Source organism: Babesia bigemina, assembly GCF_000981445.1.
Source record: "Babesia bigemina genome assembly Bbig001, chromosome : V".
NCBI classification, from domain to species: domain Eukaryota; phylum Apicomplexa; class Aconoidasida; order Piroplasmida; family Babesiidae; genus Babesia; species Babesia bigemina.
The window spans coordinates 231,481-256,002 of record NC_027220.1 but is presented as its reverse complement, the minus strand read 5'-3'; the positions used below and the strand labels follow the sequence as shown (position 1 = coordinate 256,002).

General features: G+C 49.5%; 10 protein-coding genes across 10 annotated transcripts; 6 read left to right on the top strand and 4 right to left on the bottom strand.

Annotated features, from left to right (window-relative positions):
* Positions 1 to 298: 298 nt before the first annotated feature.
* On the bottom strand, positions 299 to 4,161 carry BBBOND_0405110 (phospholipid-translocating P-type ATPase, putative; the record flags this gene model as incomplete). Its single annotated transcript, XM_012914758.1, has 2 exons — positions 299 to 3,622; positions 3,991 to 4,161. The coding sequence occupies 2 exons, from the start codon at positions 4,159 to 4,161 to the stop codon at positions 299 to 301; spliced, it is 3,495 nt and encodes a 1,164-aa protein (XP_012770212.1).
* Positions 4,162 to 5,168: 1,007 nt separating this feature from the next.
* Positions 5,169 to 7,015, top strand: BBBOND_0405100 (DEAD/DEAH box helicase, putative; the record flags this gene model as incomplete). Its single annotated transcript, XM_012914757.1, has 2 exons — positions 5,169 to 5,328; positions 5,364 to 7,015. The coding sequence occupies 2 exons, from the start codon at positions 5,169 to 5,171 to the stop codon at positions 7,013 to 7,015; spliced, it is 1,812 nt and encodes a 603-aa protein (XP_012770211.1).
* A 234-nt stretch (positions 7,016 to 7,249) lies between these two features.
* BBBOND_0405090 (hypothetical protein, conserved) lies at positions 7,250 to 7,726 on the top strand (the record flags this gene model as incomplete). The annotated part of the gene is made up of 3 exons (XM_012914756.1): positions 7,250 to 7,354; positions 7,393 to 7,467; positions 7,505 to 7,726. 3 exons carry the CDS (start codon positions 7,250 to 7,252, stop codon positions 7,724 to 7,726), a joined length of 402 nt encoding a protein of 133 aa, XP_012770210.1.
* Positions 7,727 to 7,812: 86 nt separating this feature from the next.
* On the bottom strand, positions 7,813 to 8,981 carry BBBOND_0405080 (-Mediator of RNA polymerase II transcription subunit 6; the record flags this gene model as incomplete). Its single annotated transcript, XM_012914755.1, has 4 exons — positions 7,813 to 8,000; positions 8,039 to 8,511; positions 8,683 to 8,872; positions 8,933 to 8,981. The coding sequence occupies 4 exons, from the start codon at positions 8,979 to 8,981 to the stop codon at positions 7,813 to 7,815; spliced, it is 900 nt and encodes a 299-aa protein (XP_012770209.1).
* Positions 8,982 to 9,221: 240 nt separating this feature from the next.
* Positions 9,222 to 10,712, top strand: BBBOND_0405070 (hypothetical protein, conserved; the record flags this gene model as incomplete). The annotated part of the gene is made up of 2 exons (XM_012914754.1): positions 9,222 to 9,723; positions 9,751 to 10,712. The coding sequence occupies 2 exons, from the start codon at positions 9,222 to 9,224 to the stop codon at positions 10,710 to 10,712; spliced, it is 1,464 nt and encodes a 487-aa protein (XP_012770208.1).
* A 24-nt stretch (positions 10,713 to 10,736) lies between these two features.
* Positions 10,737 to 12,110, top strand: BBBOND_0405060 (translation factor Sua5, putative; the record flags this gene model as incomplete). The annotated part of the gene is made up of 1 exon (XM_012914753.1): positions 10,737 to 12,110. One exon carries the CDS (start codon positions 10,737 to 10,739, stop codon positions 12,108 to 12,110), a length of 1,374 nt encoding a protein of 457 aa, XP_012770207.1.
* A 1,404-nt stretch (positions 12,111 to 13,514) lies between these two features.
* Positions 13,515 to 13,712, top strand: BBBOND_0405050 (hypothetical protein; the record flags this gene model as incomplete). The annotated part of the gene is made up of 1 exon (XM_012914752.1): positions 13,515 to 13,712. One exon carries the CDS (start codon positions 13,515 to 13,517, stop codon positions 13,710 to 13,712), a length of 198 nt encoding a protein of 65 aa, XP_012770206.1.
* A 3,061-nt stretch (positions 13,713 to 16,773) lies between these two features.
* Positions 16,774 to 17,769, bottom strand: BBBOND_0405040 (hypothetical protein; the record flags this gene model as incomplete). The annotated part of the gene is made up of 1 exon (XM_012914751.1): positions 16,774 to 17,769. The coding sequence occupies one exon, from the start codon at positions 17,767 to 17,769 to the stop codon at positions 16,774 to 16,776; it is 996 nt and encodes a 331-aa protein (XP_012770205.1).
* Positions 17,770 to 19,499: 1,730 nt separating this feature from the next.
* BBBOND_0405030 (hypothetical protein) lies at positions 19,500 to 22,385 on the bottom strand (the record flags this gene model as incomplete). Its single annotated transcript, XM_012914750.1, has 1 exon — positions 19,500 to 22,385. The coding sequence occupies one exon, from the start codon at positions 22,383 to 22,385 to the stop codon at positions 19,500 to 19,502; it is 2,886 nt and encodes a 961-aa protein (XP_012770204.1).
* Positions 22,386 to 23,896: 1,511 nt separating this feature from the next.
* Positions 23,897 to 24,386, top strand: BBBOND_0405020 (hypothetical protein, conserved; the record flags this gene model as incomplete). The annotated part of the gene is made up of 2 exons (XM_012914749.1): positions 23,897 to 24,096; positions 24,137 to 24,386. 2 exons carry the CDS (start codon positions 23,897 to 23,899, stop codon positions 24,384 to 24,386), a joined length of 450 nt encoding a protein of 149 aa, XP_012770203.1.
* Between the last annotated feature and the right edge of the window lie 136 nt (positions 24,387 to 24,522).

Sequence of the window (24,522 nt, the reverse complement as noted above, 5' to 3'; positions counted from 1 at the left end):
CGTCGGCTTAGTTCACACGTTGCTGCCAGTTCGTGGAGCCCGAGTGGGCACGCATGGCTTGTGTTCACGGTTTGAAGGTCGCATACGAATGCGAGTCATCCAGTCTCGCATAGCTGGGCTATGTAGCACATCCCCTATTAACATCGGCGCGTTGCGAGGCTTTTGCGATTTGCGCGGGTCACTGGCGTGCCCGCTGCCAGAGCACTTGTACACGAGGGAGGCACACGTGTAGCCCCAAAACCAAATACTGGGAGCCGGCGAGCCCAAGCCGCCCCCTAAACATCATGTTACATCGGTTTTATCCATCACGGAAAGAGTCCAGCTTGTTGGCGAGGTACTCCTTGCGCTGGACGTACTGGTAGTAGTGGGGCAAGAACGAGTAGTGCACCACCTTCATCAGATAGTCGCGATAGAGCGACGCCGCGGTGGAGGCCACCAACACTATCCAAAAACGCCCGTTCGAAAGCAGGTTCATGGCACCACCGAGCAGTCCGCTCCCGAGCTTGCTGGACAGCGATATGACGTAGATGGAAAGGAAGAAGTTGAAGAAGCTGAAAAGGTACGTCGCGGTAGTTAGACGAGTGTAGTACCACGTTTCCATGATGAGCTTGCAGCTCACCACGATCATCACAATGAGCAGCATGCCGATACCCAGCTGCGGGCTGGTGAGCGGCAGCCCATCGCTGCTGGGGATGGTGTAGCGGTCGTTGAGGCCGAAGTTCATCATCAAGAAAATGATCAGCGCGTGGAAGAAGCTGTTGAAAAGCCACCCGAGGAACACCTTCGCGTTCAGGTAGTAGTTCTTCTGCCCGAGTTGGTATAGGTGCGGATACCTGTAGCTCAGCGTCTTGTCGATGTCGCGGTCAATGGACCCCACCAGGATGACGTTGATGCCAGTGAAGCAGACGTTGTAGAGCGCAACCAAAACCTCGAGCAGAATACGCTGGGCACTGAACAGCGAGGTGTAGCCGTAGAAGAAGATGGGCATGATGAGCGTGATGTTTTTGTAAAACATGTAAGCCACGCTTTTGGCCAGGCGACGGTAGCAGTTGCGGCCGTGGTTGAGAATCAGGGGCGTCAGGAACCGGAACTGCCCGATGCCGTAGTCGGACACGTTGAACGCCTGCATGCCCTCCTTGCCCTTGAGGCCGATGCCGACATCGGCCGTCTGGATCATGTTGCAGTCGTTGCCGCCATCACCGATGGCCATCATCACGGTACCTAGCTTCCGCTTGAACAGACCGACGAAGAGACCCTTGTGCGCTGGGGTCATACGGCAGCAAATGGCGGAGTGGCAATACGTGCACAGTTCGACAAACTCCTCCACGATTTCGTCCTTGGTGAGCTCCGCGGTCGCTATGCCGTCGATCACGACGCACCTGTGGGAGACGCTCCCTGGATCCTCTTTCACCCTGGCGAGCCACTCGCGGACCTTAGCGTGCAGTTCATCCGTCGCGCACGCAGCCGAGTGCAAATCTATGCGCTGCGAGAAGACCCTGAGCAGGTTGGTGGCGATGCCGATGTTGATAGCGGTCTCCAGGTTGTCTCCCGTGAGCATCCAGACCTTGATCCCAGCGGCACCCAAGAGTTCGATGGTTTCCCCGACGCCGTCCTGCAGCTTATCCTCAATGCCTGTGACGCCTTGGAGCACGAGGTCCTGCTCGATGAGCGAGGCGCACATCGACACCGACTTCTCCCGGTTTAGAATGTCGGCCTGCGCTTCAATGTACTTTTCGTTCCATTCCATGAACTCGGCTGTGGTGAGCTCTCTCTTCGCGAACACCAGCGTGCGTAGTCCGTCACGGGAGAACTGGTCGCAGTAGGACGCAGTCACGTTGTCAACCTCGCTTTTGCATTTCAGTTTGCCCATAATGACGTTGTCGCCTCCTTTGCAGAACAGCACGATCCTGAACTTGTTGAGGTCCTTGTCCTCCAGGTTGGTCGTGGGGTCCTTCGGGAACGCAATGATGGCAGAGCTGCATCGGCGGAAGTAATCGAATTCTATCATCGCTAGCGTACGCACTTTCATCTTCCGGCCAAACACCGTCATGGTGATCGAGTTGCTGGTTTTGTCGACGAGCTTGAACTCAGCAAAACGCGCAGCATGTACGAAACACAGCTCATCAGGACTTTGTGAATTGTACGTCACCTCTCCCGATGCCGTCGCATCCGTGAGCACGCCGTTGTTGCAGATCATGTGCATGAATAACTCCACCAAGTGAGTGTGTCTTGGGTCACTGGGGTTCTTGAGGTGCTTAAAGAGGTCGTCGTCCACCAGGTTCACGTGGGACTCCTTGTCGTACAGCGGGTTCTCGGGCTCCGGCTCCAATATCGCGCCCTGCCTGCTGAGAACGAACCTTCGAATGTCGGTGTAGCCCTTGCCGTAGGACCTCCCGGCAACGGAGAACTTTCGGAAGACCATCTTGTTGCACGTTAGAGTTCCGGTCTTGTCCGAGAACAGGTAGTGCACCTGCCCCAGGTCCTCGTTCAGCGACGTCGTACGGGCTGCAGCGTGCATGTTGATCTCGTCATAATACATGTCGGTGTCATAGTGGATGAAAAAGGCCTGAGCAATCCTAGCGAGGTTCATGCTCACGATGGTGCTGATGGGCACAAACGTGGCCGATATGGCAATCCAGGAGAAGAACGATATCACGAACACGCGGAACAATCCATAATCCTCATCCTCTCCTTGCAGGTACGGCAGGGCACGATCCAGACCGTGGCTGTGTCTGTACACGGTCCACAGCGCAGCCACCGAACACAGTGCGATTTGGAACATCCACACGATGAACGTGAGTTTAACCATGATTCGATTCAGGTTGCTCACTTTGTGTGGCGTTTTGGGGATGTTCTTGTAAATCTTAGTCTCATGACCCGTGTATATAACGATGCCCATTGCCCACGCAGTGTTGCGCAATTTGCATCCTCTGAGGAGCAGCTGCAGAAGGGTTATCGATGTTTCGGTCGCCTCGGAGCCGGCTGTCTCGGCACGGTTTCTGGCCGAAGGGGCGGGCGCTCCGTCGCTACCACATGACCCGTCCTCAAGCGGCGCATCCACGCCAGCGGAAATTTGATACGTCAACGACCCATCAAACGTGATCAGGTGTTGATTCGGAGGCTCGCAATTAATGCTGCCCTTTATGTCCTTGAAACGCTTTAGGGCCGTATCCAGGTCTCGGGTGAGGTGGTCCGCAGCCCTCAACACTGCCTCCTTTTTCTTGAGCGTGCTCTCTCCGTCCAGGCACCCCGTCTCCACGAACGCGACTCCGTTGATTTCCGACGAACCGATAAGTACAATATCGGCGGGAATTGTGTCACCGTTTTGAACCACAATGACCTCGCCCACCTCAACCTCGTGCCACCTTTTGTAAATTATTTTGTCGTCAGCAACGGCCTTGGTGATGAAGGACCGTCTGGGCGCCTCATTTGTGGGGATCGTACGTATCGCCTTTTCCATTTTAGTCAGCTGCGGGTGAACGGCCACTTGCGCGATGCTGTTGTTGACCTCGTTGTCAGCGAGGTAGCGCCGGTAGTCCTCGTAGGCGTCTTTGATGGCATTTCCGAGCATGACAATGGAGAGCGGCAGCAGCATGACGGGTATGCCATGGGTGGAAGATATCTGCAAACAATTAGACAGGTAAGATGAGAGCATGGTTAATGTGAAAATAAGGTCTATGGCGCATCATAGATATGTGTTGAGGTAACCGGGCATTAAACTAAACACCAAATGCGCAACGATAACGAGTTAGGACATATACGTGTGAACCAAAGGCGAAATATAACGCATGAATTCCACTGTCTAGAATGCTCCAGGGAAGGTTGCCCATTAAACCGGGCAATAAACATCACAGTTGTCAGCCAGACAGTTAGTGTTGACGCACATAAGCGTACACCCAGCCTTTCAATAGGGCACTAAGCAAAACCTCGATGCAAAATCAACTTTGAATTCACATGCCCAGACACACAGAAGAGCGTTCAGCCACTTACCCTGGGGATGAGCTGTAATATGGCGATAAACACGAAGTAGAGGTTCGACGGCTCATGTAGCTGCTCCAGTAGGTTCTTGATTGGGAAGTTGTAGAGTGTGTACTTGGTCGTCTTCACATTGTTCGAGCAGAAGTGTGTGGACTGCCGGTCGTTAACGGTAACGTACCGCATGGTCTCCTCGCTGCGGCAAAGTCACGCTTTCGATTCCACGGTAACATACCCCTGGCGCTCGAACCATTTCCACGGAGCCCTCATCTTGTCTCACTTCACGGTTACAGCACGGCAGGCAAAATCAGCCGATTATGACCCTCCGAGCCAAGACGCCCGCGGCGCTAGCCGGTACCAGTGTAGTGCTCTAGCCGGCAGGTGTGTTGCTCAAATTGTTGCGTGAACACTCTCACTGCTACTGAGCAATGGTCGTTACCCGCGCGACCAGACACACTGGCACATCATACACCAATTTACAGCAGCAGCTAAAAAGGGCTAGAAAAAACGTCGGCATCTATTGGATGTGCCCTTTTCGTATGTGTTATGTGGCTCGCCGCCAACGCAGCAATACGTCTACGCCACGCGCCGGCTCACGGGTATCCATATTGAAATCGCATTCACCCTGAGGTAAGCAACAACAAAAGAGCACATCAGTGGATAAGATTAGCGCCGTGATCGTTCACAGTGTTATAGTAAAACAAATCTAACACAGCTGGTAGCGGTGTGCGCAGACAACTGCGGCACGCCAACTGTAGGCGCACAGCAATTAGAGATCTGGGTGTTGGAAAAGTTCACGCGGCATTGAATTTTTTTCGCGCGGCTCACCAGTTGCCTTCTTTAGCGAACCGCGTCAACAGCCTACTAAGAAAGACCAACGTAAACGAACACTGCTCAGTGTGCCGCTGCAAGTGTGTTTTGTAGCTTCGTATGCCGACAGAAATATCGCGTTATGCAGCCCTGTTGTCCCTGTCTGGATGTTCTTGTCGCTGCTGCAGCGCCCCCCAGAAACGGATAAGTCCGCCGCGCAACACGGACACATTACTTACTTTGAACTTCCGTTTGCCACAATTCGGGGCAGTATCGTAAAGACTGAAGTCAACTGCTCTCCACCACAGAGGGCACATTTTAGATAGCACTGTCGATACTCGCAAGGACCGGCCATCCCAGCCTTTGATCATCGCTAGTGTATCATGAAAAAAGAAACTCCTGGCGTAGCTGAAGCTGCTCCGAAGCCGAGCAGGAGAGTGTATGTCCCACCCAGCCGTCGCAATCAGATCGACGGCAGTGGGAACAACACCAGCGCCTTCGCCAGCAACAACCGCGGAGACAACAGGACCGCGCGCAGCTTCAGTGCGTTTTTATTCACGCAATTTAATGGCGTTCAGATGAAGAAAACCGCAGGAACATCTTAGACCCGGCCGGGACCAGCGGCAACGCTGGCTCCTACCAGCGCCGCGACCGTTTCGGCGACCGTTCTGCCATCGGTCAGCGCGACAGAGGCTCGTACCCGTCACCTTGGGCAACTAGAAATGGGCGGAGGTACCAGAAGGAGTCGGAAGAAGAAGTGTTCGGGGACATGGAGACCTGCACTCACGCGGGCATCAACTTCGGCTCGTACGAGAATATCCCGGTCGAAATGACCGGTAACAAATCCAACACCATCCAGCCCGTAGAAGATTTTGAAAATGGCATTCATGAGTTGCTCATGGTCAACATCCGCCGCGTTAACTACACGAGGCCGACACCGATCCAGAAGCATTCCATCCCAGTTATCATGGCGGGGCGCGACCTTATGGCGTGCGCACAGACTGGTTCCGGGAAAACGGCGGCGTTCTTGTTGCCCATTTGCACAGCCATGCTTAGAGACGGGCCCCCTGAGGCCAGCTCATACGGCAACCGCATTGCCATGCCGGTGTGTCTAGTGCTGTCGCCCACTCGTGAGTTGGCGATGCAGACATTCAATGAGGCGCGCAAGTTCATCTACGCCACAGGGATTCGTGCTGTGGTGTTGTATGGAGGTAGCGAAGTTCGCAAACAGCTACTCGATTTGGAGCGCGGCTGTGACATTTGTGTGGCAACGCCTGGTCGCCTGGCTGACTTCATTGAGCGTTGCAAGGTCGAGCTCAAATGTGTCAAGTATCTGGTTTTGGACGAAGCTGATCGCATGCTTGATATGGGTTTCGCACCCCAAATCCGAAACATCGTCAACAACAGGTCCATGCCTCAGGTGGGAAGACAGACCGTGATGTTCAGTGCTACGTTTCCCAAAGAGATTCAGCAACTGGCACGCGATTTCTTGCACGACTACCTCTACTTGGCGGTTGGTCGCGTGGGGTCAACCAACGAGTTCATTCGACAGCGCCTGTTGTATGCTGACGAGGAGCAGAAAAACCGCTACCTCATTAAGCTTCTCAGAGAAAACGCTAATGGCCTCGTGCTGATATTCGTGGAGACGAAAAGGCGCGCGGATACTATCGAGGCCTTCTTGCTGAGGGAAAATTTCATGGCGGTCAACATTCACGGTGACCGCAGTCAGCAGGATCGCGAAGAGGCGCTGCGCCTGTTCAAGACGGGCGAACGCCCCATCCTTGTGGCTACAGACGTCGCGGCAAGAGGTTTGGACATCAACAACATCACACACGTGATCAACTGCGACCTGCCGTCAAACATCGATGACTATGTGCACCGCATCGGTCGTACCGGTCGCGCGGGTAACGTAGGTATTGCCACCTCGCTGGTCAACGAGACCAACCGAGGAATCTTGAGAGACTTGCTTGCCCTGTTGGAGGAATCCAATCAAGAGGTTCCTCAGTGGTTCCAAAAAATGGTTACCGCTCAAGCATTTTCATCCGGTGGCCGCGACCACGGGAAGCGTTCATCGGGCGGGAAATTCAGCCGCCAATTTGTCTCCCGCGATGTGCGCGGCCACGCTGAGTCCGTTACTTTTAACCAGGGGACTAAAGGTCGCGGAAATAGCGGATACTCTCAGCAGAACAAGAATTCTGCCTTCCACGAAGCGGACGATGAATGGTGGTGAAACTGCCCCTATGATAACGTGACATATTCGCTAATGTATTCGTGGTGTGGCGTATTGTAGGCCCTAGTTGGCCCGTGTGGTATATTGCGCTCGTAGACGTTGTCGTGCGCCCGCGTAGGCGGCCGCTTTGCACAACAGTCGCGCGGGAGCAGACGCTGTTTAGTACGATCGTTATGTCGTGTTGAAGCGCCTTTACGGTAGGGTATTCATCCCTGCCTTCTGTCGTAGTCTGCGATGGATTTCAGCCCCGAGGAGGAGCGGGCGGGCATACACAGTTCCATCAACCTACACACCAAACGCGTTGTCGCCGCCTTCTACTCGATTATTGAGTGTGCACAGGTTGGTGTTCGCCGTAGGCGCGCTCATACACTGCACAGCTCGAGGCGACGCAGGACTGTCTTCTGCGCACGGAGATCGACAACTTTCAGTTGAAGCTTCATAACGATAGCCTGGTAGGTGTGCGTGAGTGAGCCGCGTAATCTCGCGCAGCTGCACAGCTGTCGCAGCCTATACACCATAGCCTCCGACCTGGTGATAAACGAGCTGCTGCACTCCCCCGAACCGAAATTGCGAAAACGCGTTAAGGACGAAACCGACATCGCGCGTACCCTAGCGGTGTTGCGCAAACGCATTTCCGACTTCGAGAACGTGCTATCTGTGAATGACAGGGGGCCCAGAATAACAGAACTACCGAGGCGAAAGGACGCCTGATAATGCCCAAAAGAGTGGCCACTGAACAACATAATACGATACTGTACATTTATAGCAGCATTTCCAAGTTAGTGTGCGATGCGGGTTCACTGGGTGACGTTATCCGCGGTACCGTAGGCAGGCGCTGGTTCCGTTGGCATGTCCGACACCGCTTCCTCCGGCACGGGTACCTGGTGTGCGAGCTCAAGCCGCCGGGCGAGTATACGCATTTCGTCGTAGGCAACACGATGGGCGGTGTGTTCCTGCGGTTTCAGGAAGAAAACGTGCATATTGCCTGGCGCCACTGTCGTCGGTAACCAAGGTAGCACTCACCATCTTTAATGTAGTCTTCGCGTTGTTCCTCCTGGAATCCGTACTTCTCGCAGAGCTGCTTTATCTGCGGGTCCAGCGCTTTTGGCTTCGGTTCCCACGAGTAGCCGTTGGTCGCGGACCACTTGCTGATGTCGTTGAGCGTATCGTAAAACTTCTCGAAATGCTCGATCGACTGGTGAAGACGGTGGCGTATGAGCGATCCGAACGGGGGGCACATGAAAATAGACCCTTGGATGATGTAGTACACCTGTTGGGCGGGTAATGCGAACCGCGAGAATGGCCATACCTTCATGGGCGTGGCCGTCACCCCGTTCTGCCCGAGGTTCCTCTGGAAGAGCGTGATGTGGAACACGGCCGCATTGGAGTAGTGCTGGATGCGCGCCATCTCATCCATCGGCGGCAGCTGTTTCAGCGGCTCGTTGATGTCCTCGAGGTTACTGTACGTGACCTGGAACATCAGGCCCACCTGCTGGCTGCGTTGTGATGAATTTTGTACGTATAACGGCATACACATCGCGCATGCACTGGCTAGAGATGTGCAACTGCACGTGACCAGGTTGAGCGGAACAGGGATGCAGCGTGAGCTGTCTACTCATCCAACCAGTGTTTGCATCAGCATGCGCAACGCGGAAAATCTAACACACCTGTCCACAGCATGGCCGGCACGCAGGTTCTCGTTGAGCGCTCTTTCGCGGTACTTCATGTAGAAGGGGCTCTGGTAGAAATACTCAAGCGCCGCCTGCTCAGAATCCAGAGCCGTAATGGCCAGAAATCGCGGGTCCAAAAACTCGCATTGGCACTCCGATTCGTACTCGTTGATGAATTCGTTGTCACCTGCTCAATAGTGTGGCAAGAGTGGCAGAATCGTGACCTAACGGTCGCAACGAGACTGACCTTCATGGCCGGAGGCCGGCAACTGAAATGCTGCCGCGGGAGCACTCATGTGACGGAAATGGCGCTCTGTGTCCCTTATACTACTCTACGTTCATGGTACGACGAGATGTGTAAGCGGTAGACACGCCGCAAGCGCTAACAAAACCCGTACGTTAGATGGGGGACACAGTCACCACGTCCGACGTTACACCTTCAGAATACTCTCAATTTTTTGCTGAAATAGAAATTAAATCGTGTGTTGTGACATATGGTAGGAGCGTGTAACGTCGGGACCTAAGGGGCGACGTGGATGCCGTACTTTCAGCTTACACCTCACCAAAAGCGCGGCTGCGTCGTCGTAGAGACTCTTCTGTGCGGTTATAAGGGAAACGTACGCGTCACGTTTGACCGGAATAATGGGCGCCTGCTGATTGAAGGCAACGATGGATCGCAACATCTGGAATTTGTACCGACTGTACGCCTGAGGAAATCGGACGCCGAGATTCCTTTCAAAACAACCACATATATAGTCGAACTGTCACTCGAGCATGCAAAATACAGCTGCAGCAATACGTCTGTTAGGTGTCATCAAACATTTGCTTCTGTAAAAAGCCCAAACCCGCACCTGCCTGATGTAACACAGGGCAACACATCAGACCATCAGCGTACAATATCGCCGGATTTCTCAGTAAGCAGCCTGCCACGAGGTCGTACCGGCTGCAATATTCTGAGCTGCGGCATTCCGCCTGGGTTAAAAGACTGTAGCGGGCAACCCACTTGGGTTGCGAACTTTCTGGGCGGAACGTTCGAGGGTAAGTCGTTCACGTGTCCAGTCGCAGGCCATTCCGAGGTCCCGTGCGAAAAATCATTCACTGTTGCGATACGTGATCTGCACATATCGAGTCACTCTCTACAAGACATTGCAGTTCACACCCGCGACGGGCTGTGTTTCCTAACCTGGAGCATAGTTGTGTACACCCCAAACCTTCCGCATCTGGACCTGCGCATCGCGACCTTGCGTGAAACTGAGAGCAATGTCGGTCTGAAAAAGTACCGCCTGCTGGTGTTACGTTGCAAAAGGTGCAAGCATATACTGGAGAGCGTGGAGGACGCAACCATTGTGCCGCTCCCAACGGAATTTTTCAGCAGCATAACTGGATCCACATTCTGCGAGGAGTGTGAACCGCAATTGTTATCTAGAGTCCCATCGCTGGCAAGAGTGGGACATATCATTTATCAGGGAGAGGACGTGATAACACTTTACCGGCCCTCAGCAGTTGCATTAAAGGAAAGAGCAGCTTTATGCGCGCAGTGTGGATATAAGGTTGGCCTATACTCGGACTGTGATCACCAATTCGTCAGCTACAGTAAGCGTTCCATCAGCGCATCTGCTGACGATAGACCAGAGGATATTTTCTGGCGTCACACAGAGGAGCGTGCAGCCATAGAAGCGTTGCAATACAATAACGGAGTTAAATTATTCATAGCAGGCTCAGTTGAGGCTCCAGCGCAGATATCAGCGAACTGTTCTGTTGCAGCCGTAAAAGAAGAGCTTACAAACGGCAGCTGTTGCATTGAGCTTATCAAAGTTACATCGCAGCCCGACGCATTCGTAGCCACTAGTGATACGGTCATAGACGCATCGCGTGTGTTGTGGCGGCTTGTCAAAAAACCCGAAAGAGCCTCACCAATCATATGGTCGCAAGACTTGTATGACCACCTCGTGGACGTGTTGAGGTACTTCTCACAGCCAACGGATCCTGTTACGGGTTTCACACCATCACTACTAGTTGCCATCTGAAGGTTCTACTATTGAGCAACCATCATGGCTGATTCTGTTGCCGCAGATCGGCCCACAAAGCTGCTGCTTGACGATGATCCTGTACCGAAGCTAGAGATGCTGAAGCGTCACCTGATGACACCAGGTGGCCTCATAGCCATGCCAACTGAAACTGTGTACGGGTTGGCAGCCAATGGCTTATGTGAAACGTCGGTACGTCGGATTTTCGAAGTGAAAGGAAGGCCTCTTACGGACCCTGTCATCCTACATGTGCCGAGATTTGAAGATGCGTTGTGTAACATATTCGACGCCGACCTCAGCGACGCGTGCATGATCCTTACCCTGGCAGAAAGGTTCGCACCGGGTCCAATGACACTAATCACACGAGGGAGGACTTCCATTCCATCCGTGGTGTCCGCGAACACTGGGTTCCCTGCGGTGCGGTGCCCCAACCACCCCGTTGCGCAGATGATTCTCCGGCACGTGGGCGTCCCACTCGCCGCACCCTCCGCGAACAAGTTTGGTCACATAAGTCCTACTTCTACGGAGCACGTCCTTTCGGAGTTCAATGATGTTCCCATGCTTGTTGTAGAAGGAGGCAAGTGTAACTTGGGGTTGGAATCCACCGTTATAAAAGTGGAGCCAACTGATGGAGACGTGAGAGCGGACGAGTTCTTGCGCGAGCATAATGCAACCTATGCGCACCTGCAGGCTGTGATCTCCGTGATTGCTCAAGAGCCGCTAAAGTTACAAGAGATGCGCGACGAACTTGTCGGACGATGTGCGATGTCGGATGGCATGCCATCCAGCCTACCCGGTGCACTGATCGATTACCTTATCGCAAAGTCCGGTCTTCCTCGGAAGGTCACCATCCTGCGCCCGGGGTTCGTCACTCAGGCTGACGTTGCGAAGCTGTTTGCCTCTTCGGTCTTTGGCAACGTGGAAGTTGGCTGCAGGGCCGTGTATGCAAAGGCAGACGAACTCTGCGATTCACCTGGCACAAGCCTGACACACTATGCGCCGTCGGTGCCAACCTATCTGGTTTGCAAAAAACAGACATCCGGTGGGACGTGCATCGACCCGCAGTGCATCGTTATGATTGACGTCGGAGGCGTGCTTAGGGAACACTATGGCCAGTTTTTGCACTATATGCCACTAGTTGAAGGTGATGAGACAGTAGCACGCGAACTTTATGGCTCACTGCGCGAGGCGGAGAGGGTGGCTCTGCAATTTAACGGTACCGGTCACCAAAGCGGAAATCATTCCAACAAGGCGAACCCTACCGCTGTAATCGTCGTTAACTATCCACACGGCCAAACCGAATTGAGTACTACACTTCGTGACCGTCTAGTTCGCGCATCTTCTGGCAGGACCATTAGCTATTGCTTAGGATCTGGAACACCCCAGTTCCACATATAACCAGGGCAGTATGTGTGCTTGCAAGCATGAACAATGGCCATTTAATAAATTTATGTATTGTCACTGCTTATAGCGCTGTGAATTGTGCAACGGGAATGAGCAGGCCCTAGGCGAGCTGTAACGAATGCTGCATTCATAGTCGAATGATTCCTTCCATAGACGCTTAATACACGCAAGTGACCAATGAAACTTGCAAAGCTGGCTCTGAACGGTGGAATACACGATCATCTGACAGGCTTACCAGCCGGTGTGATCGTCGAATACATGCCCAAAATGCAACAACGGCAAGAACGTGGACCACCTCGCGACGAAGTGCCCGAAACTACTACACCTTGAATATACGAAGAAGCACAACGAGGTAGCAAAGTGAATCTAATCAGTGCTTAGGAGGCAAATAGGACTACCCAAGGAGAAGATAGACGCCCACAAGATCGAGATTGAAGTGCATGGAACATACGGATGGATCGCGTACGACAAAAGGCTGAAGGCTGAGCAGACGAAATAATAGTACCGACGACGCATCATACCTGCGGACCGACAGAAGGTTACTGTTACCAACGTTTATATCGGAATTACCATCCTACCACAATGAAGATGGATGCGGTCTCGACTCTCTAAATAACCTCAGTTACCAAACTGGAGGGATGCCACTAATGACGCTCGGCAACAATACTATCTGGAGCACGAAACCCACAGAAATAGCGTTAAGGGAGAGCCTCTTGCACGGGCGAGCATCGGCGCATGTGGCACGTAGCCACTAATAAAACGCTATATACCTACAGTTGCACAAATTATACTCTAAGTGTAATTGTGTATGTTGTGGGAGATTACGAAATCTTTGCGTACCCTCTGCTTCGCCGAAGCCGGGTCAATCCTAGTTGTTAACCATCCATATTGCAACCAAGTATCGAGATTCGAAAAACGGTGCAATTACGTGCCATATGCAGGCTGAATTGGACTAGCGAGAAATATTGCAGTCTATCACTGGACTTCCGCTGAGCACTAGGCATTGCGTCCAAAGCATACCGTGGAGGGTGGCCACTAAACAGTGCGGTATTGCATCTTACGCAATCGTGTCTAATATTATTTAACATCACCCGGCAACAGAACCCCAGTAGGGCATGCCTGATATGAATGTTCACGGTATCCCTGCGTTGCTAGATCAGTGACCACGCCTCCCCCACCAGTAGGTCGGATGCATGCTGCTTGTCTGAATCTGCTCACTGTGTACAATTCCATACAGTGATAGTCTATTCAAGTAAGTAGTCTATTGTTACACTGGGCTCATTTTTAAGTAGACTGTGAGGGAAGATGAAGGCAAACCTGGGAACCATTTTTTGCACCCTCTTTTTCGTCCTTATGTCAGTTGTCCTACATGTGCAAGCTGATGGACGCTCATGGTCAATGGATAAGGCTCGCAACAACACCTCTGGCAAAAATGGGTCCAGTCAAGTATCAGGAACCAACGTGGATTCTTCAACTACCAAGAAGTCGACGAAGCCCCGCAAACAGCCGAAAACAGTTTCTGCTATAGGCTCCAAGAACTTTTATTATCCGGGTGTTCCCACAGTGGCGAATTTAGACGCCGGCAGCCTATTTTAATGGCGATTCGTCTTACCGATCTATGCCAAATGAGTTATTCTTTCACTGCGTTTGTTAATTATGTAGTGATCTAACTGAGTCATGTCCGTCATTCCCCGCCCATTGTTGTAAAGATGCTAATCGATCAACCTAACAAGCACCCTGGTAGACAACGTAGTAGACGTTAAGACAGCGTGTTAGTGTGTGGCATGCAGGAGTCAGTGCGGTGCCATCGGCGCCTCAGTGGACTGAAAATATCCGAAGCCGTGGGCATGTATGCGGAACATCATCGTCATTGGCACGTTAACGACTATTAACGTCAGCCCAGCGGAGGCTGATGCTCACGGGGACGTATTGGAGAACCCGAATCAGCGGTATTACAGCCAAAAAGTTCAAGGTACTAACGTATACTCCTACGCAGGACATCGACGGGGTATTACTTTACGATTCTGTGAATCACCCTATCCGCCGAGAGTAGAGGCTGACGTAGATAACACCAGTAATATACGGCCACTGGACCTAGAGTGAACAGCCTATACCAGCAGCGTTATACGCTATCCTAAATAACCAAAATTCGAACCATACACACGTAGTCAGGTAACAGACTTCAGAAATGAGAGCAGGGATAACGATGTTTATTGCGTTGTCACGTTTTCTTCGCATACTTATGAATTGTTTTCTAGTCTTGTTCCTTAAGTCATCACGGGAAGGTCACCAGCGTAGAATACCAGGCAATATGACGGAGCAGGTAGCGCAACAGAAAGTGCTGGCGTGCCGGGCGTGAGCTCCTGGCATCGGCGATTACCATCCTTACCTCGTGTAGAATACAAGAGGTTGATAAAATCCGAAACCGAGGATAATTCAAATGAATATTAACCGCGTAATGTTTTGCGGTGATCTTACGTCAGAGAGCAGCAATTAAACACAATGACACTATGGTTCGAATAGCCATGATTCTCAATGTCGAGTGTCCCGATTAATCCTTAGAACCCGTTGCTGAACGCACATGGCAAGAGATTAATTTTACCGCCGCTGGAGCGCTCGACTCACCTGAACGCTTCTTTTGAGTCGGGTATGCTTACAGATTAGTTGCCTCTGGTGATATATTTTCAGTGCGGTTTCTAGAGGAGCCGTGCATTTATAATCTTCAGCAGATTGCTGAATCGCACTAGGCGATTCTAATTCATTTTCAAAATTATCCAACCTGTACGGCCCAGTTGGCGCTAGCTTTTCGTCTACAATCCGCATCCATGACTCAACAATAGGCACATACTGCTTAAATTTCGATGTGCGCCTATGTTTCTCACCCACTAGATCGGTTGCTCTGTGCGGATTCAGATCTGTTTTTCTGTATTCGTCACCTATATCGTTGTAGCGTTTGTGAATATCCCACGCTTTGTTGATACGTGCCAAATTTTCAAAAACAGGCGAGCGATACATGCAAAAAAACAATCCGTGAAGTTAATAGCGAGATGGGTAGAGATCGACGGCCGCTCTTAACTTAGATGTATCATTTATTACGAGGCTACGTAGATGGTCACCCATCATCTTCCCAGATGTTTGCATTGTATCGAGCAAATTGAATGCAGAACTACGGCTAAGTAATTTCCCTCGCTCGTTCAATATCGTTTTTCTTTATTGATTCACCATCAAAATTGCCATCGGTCGGCGGGACGCCCATGACCAATCCATTAAATAATGTCACGTGGAGTCAAAAGGGATGTGACCACTCGCCGTACATCGCAGCGGATAGCCGCCATTGTGTAGACAAACAACAAACTAACGTAGAATGATCAATATCTGCTACTAAAAAATATGCTCTGTAGTATCGCATAATGGCTCAATGGACTTCAATAGGGGTCAATAATTTCATATCACCAAGGAATGTCGGTGCAGCGTTGCTCGTGGCCGGGAACTGATGCGCTTCAAAAATGCTCTTTGATGAAACATATTTTGTGATGTTAAATCATATCTAAACTGCAACACAAAGCACGGCAATTTAACATTTCTTTGCAATCGTATTACCTGCAGATACGACGCAGCCGATCCATTTTCGTCGCTGTCTGAGGATATCTCGTGCTGGAGCAGGAGCAATGCTTTAGTAACCATATGCTCTTACGCAATTCCAGGTAAAGGATATGCGTACGTTCGACATTTTATTTAGACGACACAGCAACGCAAGTCGTACTGCCATGCTATGAAAAGCGTTTTAACTTAAAGAACATGTAATATGAACATTTAAATTCCTGTGACCGCAAGTAACCTGAAAACGATTTTAAATGTGGCCAGTGAATAGACTACAAGCGTATTTAGCAGCGACATTTTTGTTGCCTACCTGCGGGCGTCGCCACCGTGCAGTCAGGAACATTATATAACCCATTAGGTATGTGTTGCAAGTTGTTCAGTGTGCTGTGTAATTGGCGCTTGCACATACCCCTTTTGGCGCCTCTTCAGAGCACATCAGTAATACCTTATTGATGTTTGTTACTGTGTTGGTCGGATGACAGGCCTGTCCCTAGGTAGTGCCGTTTACCGTCGATGCATACGGCATAGCAAGCACCGTACCTATGTCCAATATGCACAATCGACAACAAATGGCGCATATCTGTTTTTCACGAAACATGAGCACACATATCTAGGGGGATACCTACAATATAATATTACTCTTACTACGTGATAAATGTATACGTGTTAACAAGCTTAGCACTGAATAGGCGCTCCACATTTAAATGACGTTTAGCGCACCATTCTTTGCACAGCAAGATAGAGCTGTCATCCACCTAAAAAACTATAAATAAACTAGTTTACAATGTGGCATATAAATTACTTGTGTTTCCATTCTCTGTTATCCTAAAATGATAGCGTGTGATGCAAAAGAAGTTAGCGTTAACTGGCGTCCTGAATACGATCCAAGAGACGCCGAGAAACCTACTCGCCCTCTATACAAGGCAGCTATAGTGTGGATGAAGCGCGTAAACGTAAGGCTTGCGGCAAGCACATTTCAAAATTGAAATTGCCCGAAGGTTTCAAAGACGCCAATTCTTCTGGCACCTGAGTCAGAATGTTACTAATGAACCACATTTTAAGCTTTGCCAGATTTTTTCGATTTTCCAGACTTTCCAGATTTTCCGGACTTCCCTAATCTTCCGGATCTTCCAGACTTGCCAGACTTTCCAGATTTACCCGATTTTTCTGGCTTCCCAGGTTTCTCAGCTTTTAAGGCATTTACAGGTTCTGCAGCGTTTACGGGTTCTATAACTTCTTCAACGCCTGCGGGTTTTGCAGCTTCTAGACCTGCAGCACCGTCATTGTCCGATCCATGGAATATCCAGAATTCAGAGAATTCCATGAGCGTGTCCAACTCTTCTATACCAACACCGCTCAACGCATTGACGATATCTGGACGATCCAGTTTATCGCGGCATTCTGGCTTTACATAACGCAAAGCGTTCAATAAATCTCCCAAGTTCTTCTTCGCCTTAGATGGAAACAACCTAAAATTATCAGCATCAGTCGCATCCCACAAAGACATTAACCCTGTATATAGCATCGGCGTGATTCCCACGAAGACTGCTGCACATGCTTCCGGTTTTGTTGAACATGATTTCTCCCACGTAGCTTCTGAACTGTAGGCAGAAACATACTGGTCAGGGATTTTGATGTCTTCCAGGAACTTTTCACAACCCTCCACAGATGTAGTTATTTTCTCTGTTATATTATCAGCAGTGATACCCCAGACCTTTCTGAGTTTCTCATCATCGATTCGTTCTTCATTATTAGTAACCTTTGCAAAGATATTGTACTTTTCATCCTTAGGCCTATTGAACCTCGTCAGCATCAGTTTGATGCGGGACTGGTCTTTAAGCACATCTCGCTCTAAAAACGCTTTAGTGTTTTGTTTAACCTTTTGGAAAGCTTGTAACTGGCTAGGGTCAACAGGCTTGTCTGCGAGAAAGTTATAAACTGCATCACTAACAGCCTTCAAATTGCTTTCAGCATCTGTACCCTTCAGAGCGATCAACCAGTCAATACCCTCCCTGAAATCGCGGGGGGGCTCGGTCAACGAGTTGAATACCATTTTAATAAGATTGGTTAGATTGGGCTGATGCTATGAACGTGTATACAGACAGACCGACTCTTTAAACAGATGTGAATTAATGGCGTACTAACAAAAGTGCTGTCGATACCCGATACACAGGCGCCTTAATGGTGTATTAGGTGCCTTGTATGTGCCAAATATGCGTAAAACGAAGGTGTAATGACGGCCGAGCTGTCATCAAGGCTAGATCTATAACATTAACCAGGCATGCAGTATCCTCAACGCATGTTATTTTCGTACGCAATCGTCAGACAGAAATGATACATACTGGCCCTATATCGCTTCGTATTGCTGCATCAAAGCACTACGTTGAAGAATCATAATGGGTTGTGAGTCGAGTTCTGCAACATGTACGCCATGTAGTAGCGGTCATCACAGAGGACAATAACCTGGCACCACACTCCATCGTCCCACAGAAAATCCTCTGCATATCCTATGGCCACCTAATGATTAAGGCTACCTGTGGAGTATTGCTATATCTGGAGAGGGCACTGATGAGACACTGACCAAGATCACCAACTCAGCATCACAGTACCCTGAGAAAATTCGGTGACACGTTCAGTGTTACGAAGCAGTATCTGGTTAGTATCCAACAACTTCCGATACAATCGCATTGATGGGTCCACCATAACTGTTTCCGATTTTGCTCCCTTGTGTTGCTGAGCTTGGCCCATATATCGCTGGGCATCCGTATTGGAGGTACCGGATTTACGCCTAGAGTGGTGCAGCATAACTAACTGTTACTGTTACGGTTTAGTGTAATCTGAGGGATTTGACGGATATGCGTACCTTGTTAAGGTTACGCAATTCGTGTCTGGTATGGGCGTTCTGCCATTCACGCTGAAGCACCAAAATCTATCCGGCTAAACACCCATCCCAATCTAAACAAAAAGTTGCTGCTATGTGCATTCATCGCCATTGTGTTAATATGTTAACATTAAACGACTTAATCTGATGCAGCTTTTTACATCCCTACCTTGCTGCTGTCGGAGTCCTCATTGAGGCAAGGGGTGTCGAGAACGTTTCATACCCATCTGACACTAGCCGTGTTTTTCGCACATGTATCACCTTTCTCACACCTAACGTCCCATTCTGAATCGCTCTGTAATTTCCCCTCATCCATCCCAGCAAGCCGCAGGCTGCAGCTGCGTAGGGCGGGCACGGGTAACTGTGATTTAGTAATTACCAATATAAGTCGCTTCAGCCTTATGAATAGTTATGAGGTGAAGTCCTGTGAAAACGCAGTGAGCAAATGAACTGCTTTTTGGTTTCATTGTTCTCTAATCATGTAGGGTGGCCAAGTGCTCACACGGTAGTTGGTTGATTAAATTGGTGGAGTTACTGTGGGACAATGATCATTGCCGCAATACATCTCTCGTTGAGTATTTGGTTCATAGGCTGATTTTTAGGTTGTTATGAGATCACCAACGCAAAACCTTGCACCTTCCCGAAGTATGCCAGACATACGCTATTTGCCTTGTGAGATGTAGTATCAAATCCCATTACTGGCATGACGTGGTATCGTTAACACAAAACTACAAAAATGTATTACAACACAAAAATACGATGCCAACTCAGCACCGACAACTATCGCAATCTAAGCAAGTACTATGCAGCCACTGGAGACACAAATCAGCAAATCGAACAACATGAACTATGACAATTTAAGTGGCTAATTGCCAAACGAGTTACCGAGTTTTATCTACTCATTACTTGGAGTAGTAATTCTCGATATGGATGGTGGATAGGACGATACCCTTGATGGTCACGCAGCGGCACTCCAACGGCGGGGTCTGGTGCAGGGTCTCCCCGGGTCCTATACGAGCACTGTCGAATAGCAAGGTAACGAAGTGGCTGGATGCTGATGCAATCAGCGACTTGCTTATTTCGGTTAGGTTCTTCACTTCACCATTGACGTAGACCTGGTCGAAGCAATTGGGTGGGTCCAGGACGTACGGCGCGGGGCAGTAGAAAGCGGCTTCTTTAGCAGTCTCAATGTCGATCTGACAACCGAACTGAAGCTCTCCGTCAGCATCGTAGAGTTTGGGTGTCTCAGGTCTAAACAACTCAGTGGACAGATATGTTACGCCGCAGCCTTGCATGTAAGGGTCCGTCATTTCGACCGCCACTTGAACTAGGTACGAGGCATATTGTGCAGATGATGCGGTGACATGGGAAATAGTTGATGCAGATACGTCACCAGAAACAACGGTCAAGTCCGAAGGGTCGGGATTTCTCCCGCAAACGAAAGTCATCGGCACAAACTTCTTGTGAACTGGGTCCTTGGATACCAATACAGCATTCATATGTGATTGGATCATCATGCGTTGATATGATCGTATCTGTGGGTCATTGTCGACAATTCGAAATCCACCAGTACTAGCAATAGACTCCCCATAAGTCTTACGGATAATCTCAGGCCCACTTGCGGTATGATTGACAGTATAATAAAAATGTTGCGTATAGTATGGCAGCCATGATGCTGCTCTTCTCCCATTACTTGCGACGTCATTAGGTGCGCTATGTGGCGGGGTCTCTGATCCAACGCCACAGTCCAACCACAAAGTTTTGCCCACATGCAGTATATGCGACGTTGTGTAAACGTTGTATAGCACGAATGATCGTAATAAACTTCTTTCGTCACTCCATAATCCAACCTCACGCCAGGGCAATACTGCATAAGGTAAAATCGGATGAGGTGCATCTTTACGCAGTATTTCGTATACATAGTGTTTGTGGTCGTTTGACTGTAGCACAAGCCTGGACCTCTCGTATCCACGTTGATCGACACAGACACAAGCACAACTAAAAGCGTTTGTAGTGTGAAATGCGATGTCGAATACCTGAAATCTTTGCATGGGATATGGCGTCATATTACGCACATATGCAGGAAGTGGCATAATACGATTGGTGTTTAGATCGTAAGCCGTGCTCTCACAGTTGTTGGGTAACAACTCTTCGCCTGTGCTGCAGTAAATGCCAACTATGCTGATCTGAGGCGTATTTTGGTAGAGGCATTCATAAATATTCCCTACACCATTCCCCATCCATTTGGTTGAACAATATTTCCGGCTTATTTTATCATTAAACACACGTCTTTGCTCTCTGTCACATCCCAGAATTGTGTAACGATGCGTAAAAGCGAACGACACTTTCACAGTGGCTCGGATCCTATCGAAAATGTACTTGCTGACGGCATTTAATGTCCAATGATAAAAGAACGAGTTTGGCCCCGATCGCAATGCGAGAGGTTCGTTCATATGGTATATTAGCTTAACCTCCCCCTGGGACATTTTAGATACATCCAGTTCGAGCGCATCGCCGGCAATGATTCTGCGGTATGAGACGTCATAGTAAAGATTGAATCCATCATGGTTTTTCAGTTGCCGCATTCGCTTCAAGTCCGTTGGCTGAAATCCCGTTTCGAACAAATATTTAGCACGCTTTTGTGACGGTGGCCCAAGTTGGCGATGTTCGTCGGAGTCTTCGCCTGAGATCGTAGTGGCACTGTCTATCGGGAACCTTATGGTCAACGTGCTGCCAGGGTGAAGTACCACCGAACACCAATGTCCACGGATAGGGCGAACACGATTCCTAAAGATCTTGCCAGTGATGTCACAAATGTATTCTGTTTTCGAACGGACCTCTATCCTGGCCTTCACCTGTCCTGTTTCAGAATCTATGCACCTGCATTCACCTTGGAATGGCGGTAGAGCTAAGCTGTTGAAATATCGCGCTACCACCCAGCGCGTATCATAAAATTTCAAATATGAATATGGTTCGGGAGCAACGACAACTTCACCATTTTGGTCTAAGAGGTACCTCATGCAATCCTCAGGTTCGATCTTGCCTTCGCACAGAAACCCTATCGGCGACCTAGATATAGGATTCGCCACACATGAACGCGTGCCTGTGGCACGGTCTACAGTCACCTCAACATCCGGATCGAAGAGTGGTGATGGGCGGCTACCACAACCCTGCAGTAGTACAGTCAGATGCTCTCTGTATAAGAATAGCACGCCTAATCCCACAGTTCGTCCCATCTTTTCAATTTCCTCAGTCAACGGCGTCGCAGGAGACCAAGGATATTTTTGCGTTTCCGCGTAGCCATCAAGAGCGTCCAAGCGACGCTGCAACGCAGCACTCAGAACCAAATCTTTCGGCCCGCAGACGAATATCAAGCGGTGGTCGGTAACAGCAAATACGTCGTGAATGGGTACGTTAAAATGTATAGCAGTCTGTGACTGATGCGATTCCATCGAGACAAATTTAACTGGCGCATCGGTTATGAAAACATTGGACAGCGCAAGAGACTTAAACGCGCCATATTCACTGATGTACGTGTTAAAATGCGAATGATCATCGGATGCTGACTGCGGATGCCAGATGTATTCCGTCTCGTTCACTCGGTGTGGGCATATGGCACTTGCGCTGTCAAAGTCATCCATATTCATGTGGCAGATAACGAGAGCGTTGTGGACAAGTAGCTCATCTGGACCTGCGAAATCACAAATCATTGCGTCAATATAAGGAATGAAATCCATCCATATTGCGCATAATGCCAACAGAGCTCTCAATACATGATAGGCTCCCATTTCGGCTGACAGTATTGCGTGACACCGTCTCCGACCCTTTATATGCAACTGATTTCAAAGGTTATGCGATTCAAGCAACTGAAAGAAAATTAAGACAGGTGGATGCGTCCTTAGGATGATTGATAATTCATCGTACAGCTACAGCCATACAACAATCAAAGCAGCTGTCTGGATCCCTAAGAATTTTCCTCGACAGATGCAGATGCAATAATAATTGAAAGGACTAATGTAATTACAGAAACAACATTTTAATATGTTTGAGACGTTAATTTTTATGAGCAAAAAATATGAACCGTAAGGATCGCAACGCAGTTGGAGGTGTATTCTTAGGTGTCCATCGACGTCAATCAACAAGGCACAATTGGCGTACACAGGCCACACAATATGAGTCACACTGTTAATACTTGATTTAACGATCAAAGATGCTTCGTGTCGATGGAAGGATTGCAACTGGAAGAAGCATCGTGGACAAAATCAACGAATCAGTCGTTCTAATAAGGGAATCACCGACGTACGAGAACGACGAGATGTCAAGCGGTCATAAATTGCCAATATATCTCGCGGAGTGGACAAAGTCGGCATGAAAATTGTATCATGCCGCACGTAATCCCGAGTAACACTGTCTAAACAGAAAGAGGACATTAAGATAGCCTTGTTGTTTCTTTAATACACTGCAATACGAGAAAAGCGCTTGCAAATTAGATTTAATGCGAGTTCTATGGCGCCATACAACAACTGCTCCATTGACGGCAACTTGTGACTGTTATGATATATTACCCGCCAAGCCCTTACAGATACTAGTTCTTCAACTGTCCAATGGCTTCTCTTCCAAGGAAATCATATCCGATATTTCGTTTATGGATCTCGTAAAGTTTTCCACCGTATCGGAGGTCACCTACACAAGCATGATACGACATTCACTAAGGCGCATACATGTGTGCTTATTTTGCAGTCTCCTAGTCGCGCACGGACAAGGCAGACGGGTTCCAGCCCATCTTCTGATTGTTGCTGCTCATCAGATTTGCTATTGCGCCACGACCTTGCGTTGGGAATGTCTGAAAAGCATTAGTCGGCAAAACGCGCGCAGTACCATGTAACCGATAATATATGGCACTAGACATAAACACATTGCGACGATTTGGATTCTATCGCCCATTACATTTCATTTAGATTTGGTGCAATGTTATTAACGCGCGGTATTATTAACCCGTGTTGCCGTTACCAACCCCTTACCAAATTCCCTGTGGGCTAGGAATAACCGAAGAGGAATGCCCAATTTGGGCTATACCACGCACAACACCAGGTTATACCAAAGTTGCGGTACTGGGAGGCTTTATGAACTGAACTTACGACGCTTGTAACTAATGCGCAGCGCCTTCGCCGCTTGCCCAGAATCATCTGCCACCAAAGCAGTAAGCTTTTTCAGGAATTCGTCAGAGTTTAGTAACACCATCGCTGGTATGTTGCGATATTGATCTACCTGAGAAGCGTGGCATGGACCTGTCGTCCCCATGGGCTGGCGCGTTGTGGAGAGGAATCCAACAATCAACATTCCAGCTATGTTCCCTAGGCTCGGTGATGATAAGGAAATAAGGCGCCAGTTGGAGACTAACCTGGGCCTAGATTCGGCTGTTGTAACGAACACGGATGACGATGTGCAAGGGGAACTAGAAGCCCTTGAAGGGGAATCTGATCAGCGTCAACGCAGACGGTATGTGTTGGATGCAATAAGCTGCACTTATTTGTGTCAGTATAGGTGTAGGCTTTAAGCCGGAGAAGGTGCGTGTCTTTTCCGCCGAGGAGTCAAAACTCAAGGAGGTTATAAAGGGGAAACAGAGCGCCTCCAAGTCAAAGCGTCTCAAGACGGCCGTGAAGCAGGCTTCCAAGCCAGCTGATGACGAGGACGATGAACCGTCGAGACTCGATCTGATCTTGTCGGCGTCGAGCAATCTGAAAGCCGAACGCCGAAAGCTTCGCGCCAAGCGTCTCGGCAAGGTATAATCCCGCTCTATTAACAGCCCAACCCCCTACAAGTATGCGTTATTATCGCAAGCAACTGTGTAAATTAGTGTGCATAATGCTTACACGCTATCGAAGTACAAATTGCGCACGGTGATTGGGCGATGTGACAGCTGAT